General features: G+C 45.9%; 1 protein-coding gene across 1 annotated transcript in view; it reads left to right on the forward strand.

Moving 5' to 3' along the window:
- Positions 1–12007, forward strand: part of AGPAT4 (1-acylglycerol-3-phosphate O-acyltransferase 4) — a 222095-nt gene that overhangs the window by 154696 nt on the left and 55392 nt on the right. The window contains exons 4-5 of the mRNA XM_019526946.1: positions 3395–3556; positions 6741–6894. Coding sequence (XP_019382491.1) covers positions 3395–3556; positions 6741–6894 — 316 coding nt within the window. The remainder of the gene's footprint in view (positions 1–3394; positions 3557–6740; positions 6895–12007) is intronic.

Consider the following 12007-nt stretch of genomic DNA (forward strand, 5'->3'; position numbering starts at 1 on the left):
GCAGTCTTTGGTTGACTACGTGGATCCTCCTCTCCCTCCTCAGCCCATAGCCCAAGACTGGGAGGATCAATGACAACACCACCTGTGCCCTCAGACCCTTGAGCCCCACTCCTAAATTCCTGTAGCACCTCATGACCCGGCTGGGAGTGCTCCAAGCTGTGTCATTGGTGCCGACATGAATAAGGAGCATAGGATAGTGGTCTGTGGGCTGGAGGAGCTTAGGGATCCTCTCTGCAATGTCCCGGATGCAGGCCCCTGGGAAGCAGCAGATTCCTGGGCTAAGGGGTCAGGGCAGCAGATTGCCCCCTCAGTCTCCCACAACAAACACCTTACATTTTATCTTGGGGAGAGCGGAGGTGGTAGCTGCAGTTGCCTGTGTTGCCTGCAGGAGCAGGCTCTGCTGGAGCAGCAAGAGATGCGTCCCTGTTGCTAAGCTCTGGTGGGACAGAGGCCTTGGTGCGGCGGGCCTTAAGGCTCTTGACCACCTTTGGTCCATGCCCCTGACTGGACAGAGTGAGAGGTCCCAGAGTCCTCCTTTGTCCTGGAGGGAGACTGTGGTCTACTCTCTGGCTCCTGGGGGAGAAGGGTCTGGCAGTAGGAGTCTATCTCCTGCTCACAGTCCCTGATGGCACGCAGTCTCTGGACTGTGGCCTGGAGCTCCTCCAGCTGGCACGCCAGAGACCCCAAAAGGGAGCAGACCCCACAAGGGGAGGTGGCCATGCTCCTGGGCCCCAGAGCCCGAAAAAGGGACAGGCAGCCCGGAACCATGGGCTCCGTCTGGGTGGCCGTCTCTGAGGTGCCCAAAGGGGGAGCCGCAGAGCCGGAGGGGTGCGGCGTGTGCCCATCTGTGTCGTGCCTCTGGTAGGCTGGCTACAGCTGGGACTGTCTACCCTGGGGAGTTAGCAGGCAGGGTCTCAGGACCTCCCGCGCACGCTCCTGCACAAACTCTGTGCTAACTCGCGTGCCAGCAGACCAGCACGCCTGTTTGCGCAGCTCTGGTCGCGTGGCTCCCTGGGGGGCTGGGCAAAGTAAGGGTCTGGGCAGGGCTTGACCCAGCCCAGCTCCACTTGGCCACCTCCTCCCACTCACTAAGGGGTTAACCCTCTCATCATGGGCCCTGCTTGCCTCCGGCTGTGCTGGGGGTCAGCGGGGGGCTTCAGGGGAGCGGGGGCGCAGCGGGCTTTCACCCGTGTGTCTTGCCGCTCCGGAGCTTAACTGGGGCTTTTTTACTGCTGGCGGGCCCTTTTGAGAGAACATGTGTAAAGATGCCTGTCTTGGTGTTGGGTTTTTCATTACCGTATTTACTTGAATCTAAGGTGACTTTGATTTTAAGAAGATTCCTCCCAGTAATTAGGTTCTGGACATGGAAAATCATGAATTTTTTTTGTTTGTTTAATTTTTCATGCACAGAATCTAATAGGTAGGTAGGTTTGTCTCTTGAATTCATCCCTCTACTGCTGTGGTGGGTAAAGCAGCAGTGGAGGGGGCGTCTCTTGTTCCCCTCTGGCTGTGCTTTGCCTCTCCTGCAGCCTGCATGCCTCCACCCATGTTCCCCTTACCTTCTCCTGCAGCTGTGCTACTCTGGAGCAGTCAGCAGCAGTGCGGCTCAGTCTCAGCCCAACCCAGCCTGGCCTGGCCAGGGAGAAGCTGTATTCCCAGGAGGTATGGGCTGGAGGGACTGGAGTGAAGCAGAAGACAAGGTGGGGAGAGGGGGCAGAGTGTGGAGGACAGACACAAGCATGGAGGAAAAAGCTGCAGGTTTCCTGCTCCTTCCCCTACCAAATGCCCCAGGCTGGAATGGCTCAGGTTGCAGCTCAGCTCTGGCTTCATCCCTGGGGCTAAAGCTGGAGCTGAGTTGCCACCTGTCCTAGGCTGGTACTCAAATCCAAGATGAGGCTTTTTTCCCCCATGCTGATTGTGGGTAGAGTGGGGGGCATTGCTCATCATTCAACAGTAGCACTAGGTTTGAGAGATGCAGAAGGTGGCTGGTAGGCTGCAGTGTTTACGCAAATGCATTTCTGTCTCTAATTCTTGGAAGCTGCCTTGCCTCACCTTTGACTGCTTTGCTTGTGTGGCAGTCACTAATAATGCTGTGTGATATGCCGTTGTCCTCAAGTTTCATGACCGTTTTGTATGTAGCTTTACTTAGAGAATTCTTCTGAGAGAGGGAAATCAAACCAGAGAGATGAGGTGAGAGAGAAAAGTCTCCCTTGCCCTAATAATCAGTTGTGGGGGAGAGGAGAAGGGAAGAAAGAAGTGCATATAGTAGCTGTTTGTATGTTGAGTCCACCAATTGCTGCTTGTCAAACTGGATGTCTTAGCAGCTCATCTGAGGGGCATTGGGATGGAGCACTTCAAAGATGTGCAAAGCACGTGCAAGATGGACCATGATTGGTCCATAATCTACTTTGTGGGAAAGTTGCAATTTTATGTTTTTCAGTCTCTGCTGTACCAGTGTTCTGCACATTTTATTTACTGCTTCAATCTTCATTTTGATCACTAAATAATAAAGTAAAGTTGCATTAGAAATGAACAGGTTTGGAGGGAGCAATAAAAGGCATCTCGGAAAGATGGCTTCCTTGGGGGATTTGGTATCCAGATCTAGGTGCTTATTACTGGCAACAGTATTAACTGACTCACCTTGGTTGGCCACTTTTAATCTTTCTCTTTGCATTGCATCTATGAGGTGGGACTTCCCAGTGCTATGGACAGATTCTGAACAGAAATGCATTATTGTAATGGCGTGGTGCCAAGACCTACAGTAATGAGGCCCAAAGAAAAAAACAGACGCAACTAAAATCTTTTCTTGCAAGTGTTGTGAAGGTTGTAACAATATACTCTGCTGACTGGATATTTTCCATGCAGTCATTTGTAGCAGTATCCTGTAAGCAGTTTCAATTTTAAAAACAAACAAAAAAAGACTTGTCAGGTATACAGCATGACTTTCTCTTTAGGGCTGATCTTTTCTGAACTCTGGGTGGAGATGTATTGGCAAGACCTCATAGAGGAACTTGGGTTGTCTGTTCTGCATCAGTTCTGTATTGGTCATGCTGTATCAGGTCTCTGGATATATGAAAAACTTTTTCTCTGGTTAGTAAGCCTGCCTCTTGGCAAGAATGCCTCCATTTTCAAATGAACTTGGCATAGGTGGTCTTTTCTAACAGTTTTCCTTCAAGCAAGTATTTTGGGTCAAATTTGATCACCCCAACCTACACTGAGGAGAACTTTAAAAAAAACAAAACTATACAGCCAGCAAAAGACTGTACAGCATGAATTGGATTATTGAAGTCCATCCCTTTTCTATCTTGGCTGCCCTAAATCTCAACAAAGATTTTATTAAAGCTCTCTGTGTAACACTGTGCTTAACACTTTGCTTTTATGCTCTTTGTTGCAGAGTGCCAAAGTACTTGCGAAGAAGGAACTCTCGTACGTGCCTGTCATTGGCTGGATGTGGTATTTCCTGGAGATCGTTTTCTGCAAGCGTAAATGGGAGGAGGATCGGAAAATAGTCATGCAGGGCTTGTTCAACCTCCGGGATTACCCAGAAAACTTTTGGGTGAGTGGTGAGGATGGGGTGGCACTGACAGCACTCTTGTCCCTTCCGTGAGACGCGAAGAACATAAGCAACACAGCACAATTCTTCGTATGAAACCTCCATGATCAGTGCGAAGAATTTGGTTCCCTGTTTTTGTGAGCCTTCCAGGTGTCAGCCATTGAAGAGAATGCAGAACTTCCACCCCATGATTTGGCTTTAATTTTTCTTTTGCTCCTATAAAGGGCTGTAGAGAAGAAAGGTCATAGATTATGAACTGAACACGGGGCAATTGTTGGTTTGTCTGTGGGTTGTTTTTTCCTTGTTGCTTTCCAAACTCCCAAATTTAGAGGACAGTGGAGAGATTGAGTGTTTGTGAGTGAGATGTATATATAAAATATTTTCCCCCCCGCATCACTCTCTGCTTTTTTCCTTGTCATTTTAGAAGATGGACTAATTTATGCACTCATGGCCCCGACTCCATTTTCCCTCCTTTGAATCCCATTGTTACAATCCACGGCAAATCTTGCGTTAAAGCGCCTGATGTAAGCAAACTTGGTAGAGTTGTGTTTGCCCAAACTAGGTTGCTGTTTGAACTACAGGCTTTCTAAAGTGAAGAGGACTGGATTTGCCTCCCCATAATGAGAACTGAGAGGTAAAAATATCCACCTTATCTGTCAGGCTGGAAAATGATAGATTGTGACCAGAAGTAAACAGGTTATGACTCCACCGCACCTGGGAATCAAAAATCCTGATTTTTGTGGTGTGGTGAGAGCCATGTGAAAGACCTTTTGAGCCTTAAGCAATTGTACAAGTGGCTAACAAATATTTGGCTGCTTAACTGAGTGACAGTTTTCTAATGAAGATGCAAGTATTACATGCCTGAACCTCTGAGGTATTTGGACACCTGCAGTCTCATTGCCTTCAGTGGGACCTGAAGGCAATCCCTGCCTTGTAGATCAGAGGCCTTCTGTTTTGGGGTATGTTGGATGATCTCTAGCCAGGATGTTGCCTGAGACATAGACAAGATACTGTCTTTAGATGCTGCTTTCCACAGTAATTTCTGACCTTTTAAAATGTGCCCCAATCAGTTTTTATAAAAAAAATACTTGAGCTATTCAGCACTGATTTATGAGCATAACTCACCTGACATTCTTTTGTATGTCGCCTAATAGCTGCTGCTTAGTAATCCCTCTTACTCAACCCTAATATCGATACAGTTGTTGTACAACTGAGGTTAATTCAGTGTGAAGTGGAATTTTACTTCGCACTCCTGTGCAGTGATCTTGCATCAAAGGTGGAAATATTACCTTATGTGTAGAAAGAGAGCAGGCCAGGTCTGATGAAAAGATTTTTCTCATTATTGTTTTTTTTTCCTGAAAGCTTGATCCACCTTTTTGAAGAAGGTTCTATAGGGTACCTTGGAAGAGAACACTCCAGCAGGGGCTAGAGGCTAAATGAGAGATGATCCACTAGTTCTCTTCAATTACTAATTTTTGTGGCTAAAATCCTGGCCTTGGGTTACTAGTAAAGTTTAGTCAAAGGCTGCAAAATCCATTCTCCTGACTTCCTTTAGATTGAGTTGGTTTCAACTACACTTGTCAGAAAGTAAATCACTAAGAGGTTGCATTTCCAGAGGCCAGCTTGTTTTCATGTATGTGCCAACAGGGGAATGGATTTTATGCTCATGTCTGAGCAGGTCAGTGCAAAAAGCCTATTTTTAATATGACGCTATTTAAATGACTGCATTTTCTGGTCTGTAACTGTCATTGCCACAGTCACTGGCACAATAATTTATGGCTTTGGCTGCACATGGTACATCCAGGTGCTTGGGACACACCAGAATGGGAGAGCTTCCTGAAACATTATCTGAGGCGGTGCTTGTACAGGCCTCGTCACTGTAAAATCTGAGCGCTTCATTGTCAATATGGTACTTAATCTTGCAACATCCATGTTGGGATAGGGAAGTGCTATATATCCTTCCAATATAGATGGAGACTCAAGATACAGAGGAACAAGGACTTGAGTTAATAAAATTATAGAAAGTTAGGAAGGGACCTCAGGAGGTCATCTAGTCCAACCCCCTGCACAAAGCAGGAGCATCCCCAACTAGATCCCAGCCAGAGCTTTGTCCAGCTGGACCTTAAAAACCTCCAAGGATGCAGATTCCACCAGCTCTCAGTAACCTGTTCCAGTGCTTCACCCCCCTCCTAGCGAGAGCATCTCTCCTAATATCCAACCGAAACCTCCCTTGCTGCACCTTGTGACCATTGCTCTTTGTTCTGTCACCTGTCACAGCTGAGTTCAAGTGTCTCAAAAGCTAGTTCAGTAACCCTTCTCCTCTAGCACCAAGGGAATCAAAGATGCTGGCAGAGGAGGATTTGGCCCCCTCTCATTGGGTAGTGCAGGAGGGGAGAAGTAGTGTCTTTATGCAGGTGTGTAATTTCTTGTCTTACAGAGGTTATAAAAATAAAATGATCTTTGTTACATCGCTCTGTGAGCACTATCTGCAGGTATCAAACAGTTGGGCCTGTGGTTTGGTTTGACAGTGACTGAATTCATTACTGCCATAGCAAGTCCATCCTCAGCATTGTAAAATCCATGTATCTTTGTAGCTGTTGGAGCCATTGGACTTTAGAAGTGGAAGAAAATAGCCTCCTGGCACATTTAGTTTCTCGGGAAGAAGTTAATGATGATTTAAGTTCTTTTTAAATGGGCATTTGAACTGTGCCTGAGAGCCTACCTGTGAAATGTGAATTGTAATGGAGAGCTGAACTGTCCTGAAGCTGGGGGCGCGGATCTGGAATTCTGGTTGGGGTCTCTTACGTCTAACTGTTGAGGTAATACCTGGGCTGCTCAGTCAGATCAGAAGCTCTAATGTACTTTCTTGAGCTCCTTAATGTACATTCCTCATCGCATTTTGTTACAGCAGCAGAACAGGCCAAAATTCTCCACCGATCAGTACTCTCCTTTTTTGACCTGAGGTTTTGCTTACAACTGTAGTATGAACAGCATCCAGATCCCCCTCTTCCCTAGTATTAAGTATATTCAAGGCTTTATTTCTTTCCAACTAATCCACTTGCAGAATACCTCCATTCAGAAGGCGCATTTAAAAAAAAGCAAGCAAACAGAATAAAACCACAAAGAAGTGGGTTTTTTATGTCCTTTTGCAAGCTGGTTTCTAACTGCAGCCCTGTCTTGGTTTCAGTTCTTGATTCATTGTGAAGGCACAAGGTTCACAGAGCAAAAACACCAAATCAGCATGCAAGTGGCTGAAGCCAAAGGGCTGCCCAAGCTCAAGTACCATCTGCTACCACGGACAAAAGGATTTGCTGTCACCGTGCAGTGTTTGAGAAATGTAGGTAAGGAAAGTCACACGGACCAGTTTCTAAATGTTTATATCAATCCCCTGCTGTCATCTTGCCATGTTCATTTTCCCTCCAAAGCCCATGTCTATAGAAAGAAATTGGAATCCCCCATTAATCTATGCTTCCATCTGTTCACATAGACTAATGGATGAGGCTTGTCCAGCAAAACTTTTTTTGGCATTTTAAGTTTAGTTGCTATAAAGAGACAGCAATGTCTGTGTATCACCCCCCACCCTGTGTCACAGTTTTCAAATCTAGGGGTATTTTTACACATGCTTCAGGGGCTGGGGGAGTGGTTCTGTGAGCTGCTCTAATTAAAGCAGCAGCTGCGTCTTGTGTATCAGCATCCCCATGCTTCAAAATGATGGTAGGGCACTTTAAAGCTCATCAGAGAAGTTTTAGTTGAAGCAGCCCACATTGCCATTTTGAAGCCTGATTCACAAGATGCTGGAGGTGTGTTAATTTAGCATGCTCCAGCAGACTCTGTTTAATTGAAGCATCCTCTCCACATGTCCAGGTACTCTAGTGCTTCATCTTGGAAATGCTGACGTTGGATAACCTTGCTTTCCTGAGGACTATAGTAGACTGAGAAGAGATTCTGTTCTAACAATAATGTAACTCAGCTTTTCAGGGTATCCCAGTTTTTCTACTGGTTTCTTAGGGCAGATATATGCCACAGCAGCAGCATGCCCCAGCCAGGATGGGCCTGACCGTGGCCAGCTCAGTTGTTCCCACTTACCAGTTTCAAACCAGGAAATAAGCTGGTGAGGCTGTACTAGGGTCTTTTTTAGCAGCTACCCTCAACACCCCAGTCTCTGGTGCACTTGAGATGAGCATGGAAAATCCCTGCTGGTTTATTTTCAGTTTTGGAGTATGTACGTAGGAGCGGGTAGGCAGTATGTGCTTGGGCCAACCTGGCAGAAGCATGCTTCTGCCATGTTGTGGCATGTATGGCCACAGATAGGCTAGTGCAGGCCTATAAGTGGCACAGGCAGCCTGTGTGTGTGTGTGTGTGTGGGGCACATGGCAGACGAGAGGGGGCAAGTAGCACAGTGGCAGATTAGGAGCACAGGGGGAAGAACAAAGCTGAGCAGGGAACATAGGGCAGGAAGCATAAGACCAAAAAAATTGGCCCCCACTGTTTTGTATGTTTGGGCAGAAACAAGTCTGTAAATAGATTTCTAGGCCAAGGATATAAAAAAAAATCTTGGCTCCATTTCACACATTGCTAGGCAGGTATTTCCTTACCATACCACATCTGCATGGAGGGTAGGCACTTGAAAATTTTACCATGTGGTAAAATGAATGGGATTTATCAGTTGTTCTATGGTAACAGCCTGTGTGTATGTTCTTACACTGTGGTAAGTAGAAGACAACCTGCAGTTGCTTACCCATCTTTTAAAGAGGGCTAAATTACTGAGAGTTAGTGTTCATTTACTATGTAGTGCAAGTACACACACAGACAGTTACTGTGGAGCAGCTAATCCACAGTAAAGCTGCACCCTTTTTCACTAGTGGTAAACTATGGATGTGTTCATGTCCTTAATATTCCCCCCCACTTACTGTGTTAGATCAAATAGTCCTTTCACAGTTGGCGGATTTGGGAATAAGAGTAAGACTGGTTTTGTTCAGCCTTTAATTGGACTGATTATCTTGTAACTAACACGTTTTATCAGTCTACGGAATTTTTCCTTTTTACGCACCTTGTGGTTGTCTGCTCTCTGTTCTACAGTTGATGTTGGTGCAATGATCAGAGAATTTTTTATAAGTTGTTCTGTGGGAATTACTGTGTTCTCCCTCTCTCTCAAGTGGAACTAATGCAAAAATAATAATAAAACGAAAAACAACGTATTTGGTATGTTGGATCTAGCCATTACCCTGTATTTTTGGAGTGATGGGTGTATATTGAGAGTGATTTGCTGGTAAGAGAGAAGAACTCTCATTGTTCTGGCCCCATATTAGTCTGTCAAAACCCCCATTGACTTCAGTGGGCCTGGATTTTCACTCAACATATCCGGGATAGAGAGAGGTAGTATAGTTATAGTATAGCAGAAATGTTCGGCAGTGAATAGAGTGCTATGTTCCAGTTCCATGAACCTTCACACAAGGAAGGCAGATGACACAACTCTTCTCTAGCTTTGTGAGAATAATGGGGCCATTCATAAAGTAGCTAAACATTTCATTTCATAGAGACTTTTCATTTTTGTGTGAAGGAAAGCAGGAACGCATATTTTGGATGAGTTGACCATCATACAGTGACTGTCCAAAGGGAATAAATTACCTTTTCTTTTCTGAAAAAGGAGCACAATGAGAGAATTATTTTTATCGTGGGAAGTGGAGATTGCCCTGAGGTGGAAAATGCTGCTCTGGATTCAGACTTCCCCAAAGCATGTGGGCTTGAGGATCCAAGACTTTGTAACAGGCAGCTCTCTCTCTAATTTTTAAAAGTTCTTGAGGCAATTCACTCCACACCATTAACTGGTATAAAGCAACCGTAATGTGGTGGAGTTCTAGAAAATACCTGTAACTTTGCCAGTTAGTAATTTATGCACACTTTTTTTAAAAGATGCAAGTGATGTAGAAACTGAAGTTATTTTGCCAAGGGAACCTTAGATGCTTATAAGCTGAAGCCACATTAAACATCAATTCAACTTAAAGCTTCTGAATCACAGATGCACTTTTAAAAACTGAGAACAGAGCTTTGTCTTGAGTTTTGGGGAAAATCCCTGGGGAAATGCAGTGGAAGTGCCACGCTTAACTGAGGAGAAAAAGTTATTCAAAATGCCTGGCTTCTTCATTAATAATCAATAAAGACATGATGCCCAAAGGTTATCTTCTCTGCTTCCATATAGATTCCTGCTCCTGGAACTAAACAGTTTGAAAGCATTAGTATTCTGGAGGTGGAGGAAGATGAGTCTTGTTAATGTAGAGGACTGTAGACTTGTAGATCCGTGTTTAGTTTGGTATCTGTCACAAGCTGCTTGTCTGACTGTGGACATGGTACTTACTTAGCCCATAGCTAGTGTCTGTGTGTTTGCAGTATGAGGACAGGAACTCTACCCATCCCAGGAGGGTAGCAAAGTTAAATGCATGAGTGCTTGTGAGGTGCTTGGATATAGAGGAGAGGAGCACCGTAGACTTCCTACAGATAAATGAACTTGAACTGTCTCAAAGATGTGTTTTAAGTATTCCTCTTAAAACTAGCATGTTCAGATGGCAAGAGAGCCTGCAGGCTAACATTTTGATATGGGATGTATTGGACGTCTGTTTGAATCTAATAATCTACCAATAGAAGTCTTGGTGCTTTTATCTGGAATGCTCTCCTTTTCAGTAAATTTCACTACAGCTTGGTTACTTACCTACATTACATACCAGCAAATCCAAGTCTGTTACGAGTGTTGTCCTAAAATGTCCCTCAAAGTCCGAATGAACGAGCTATGTATATTGGTCATGGTGTATTTATGTTCAGCATGACCAATGTACACCTAATTTTAATTATCACATGGACACATTAGAGGGAACCATAGAATTCATAGAAGACTAGGATTGGAAGGGACTTCAGGAAGTTATCTAGTCCAACCCCCTGCCCAAAGCAGGACCATTCCCAACTAGATCATCCCAGCCAAAGCTTTTTCTAGCCACGTCATAAAAACCTCTAGAGATGAAGGGTTTTTTCTACCCTCCTAGTGAGAGCTTTTTCCTAATATCTAACCTAAACTTCTCTTGCTGCAACTTGAGACCATTGCTCCTTGTTCTGTCATCTGCCACCACTGAGAACAGTCTAGCTCCATCCTCTTTGGAATCGCCCTTCAGGTAGCTGAAGGCTGCTATTAAATCCCCTCTGTCTTCTCTTCTCAAGACTAAATAACCCAGTTCCCTCAGCTTCTCCTTTTAGAAGTCATGTGCCCCAGCCCCCTAACCACTTTCATTGTTCTCCACTGGACTTTCTCTAATTTGTCCACATCCTTTCTGTAGTGGACATAGCGCTCCATATGTGACCTCACCCATGCTAAATAAAGAGGAAGAATCATTTCCCTCAATCTTCTGGCAGTGCTTCTACAATGCAGCCCAGTATAGCATTCACCTTCTGTGCAACAAGGGCACACTGACTTGCATTCAGTTTATTGTCCACTGTAACCCCTAGGTCCTTTTCTGCAGAGCTACTTCTTAGCCAGTTGGTCCCCAGTCTGTACTGGGATTCTTCCATCCTAAGTGCAGGACTCTGCACTTGTCCTTATGGAACCTCATGAAATTTCTTTTGGTCCAATCCTCCAATTTGTGTCTCAGAATCCTAACCCTACCCTCCAGCATATCTACTGCTCCCCACAGCTCTGTGTCATCTGCAAACTTGCTGAGGGGGCACTGTATGCCATCTTCCAGGGCATTGATGAAAATACTGAACAAAACTGGCTCCAGGACTGAGCCCTGGGGACTCCACTTGATGCTGGCTGCCAGCTAGACATGGAGTCATTGATTACTACTCTGGGCCTCATGATCCAGCCAGTTTTCTAATCACCTTATAGTCCATTCATCCAACCTGTACTTCCTTAGCCTGCTTGTCAGAATGTTATGAGAAACTGCATCAAAAGCCTTGCTAAAATCAAGGTGTATAATGTCCACTGGTCTCCCCATTGGATCATCCAGGGGGCAGTGAGGAGAGGCAGCTCCCCACTGCTGCATGCACCCCCCCAGGGAGGCATGTGCCCCCTGGATTTGTGAGGCAGGCTGTGGGCTCAGGGCTGCTTCAGCCTCTTCCTGGCAGAGCGGCTGGGTTGGGGCTGGGCTCAGCTGTGCAGGGTGGGAGGTGGTGGTGGCGCTGCTGGGAGGAGTAGTAACAGGGGGACTACAGGGAATTTTGGAGTGGCTATATCTTCCCCAAGGCCCTCCTAGAACCACCCCTGCTTGGGGCATTCCACTCTGCTGCCTCTCCCTTGGGAGCCCTGTGCTGGCCACATGTCCCCTGCTTACCCCTCCCAAGGGAAAGGCAGCAGAGGGGAGTGCCTCAAGTGGAGGGGTGGGGTGGGGTTTTTGAGCTATTGCCTCCCCATAGTGCCCCCTTCCAGTGCCGCCACCATCCACTGCCCACCTGCACCCAGCCCCTGCACTG

The sequence above is a fragment of the Gavialis gangeticus genome, unplaced genomic scaffold, assembly GCF_001723915.1.
Source record: "Gavialis gangeticus isolate Ggan-Ray unplaced genomic scaffold, GavGan_comp1, whole genome shotgun sequence".
NCBI lineage: Eukaryota > Metazoa > Chordata > Crocodylia > Gavialidae > Gavialis > Gavialis gangeticus.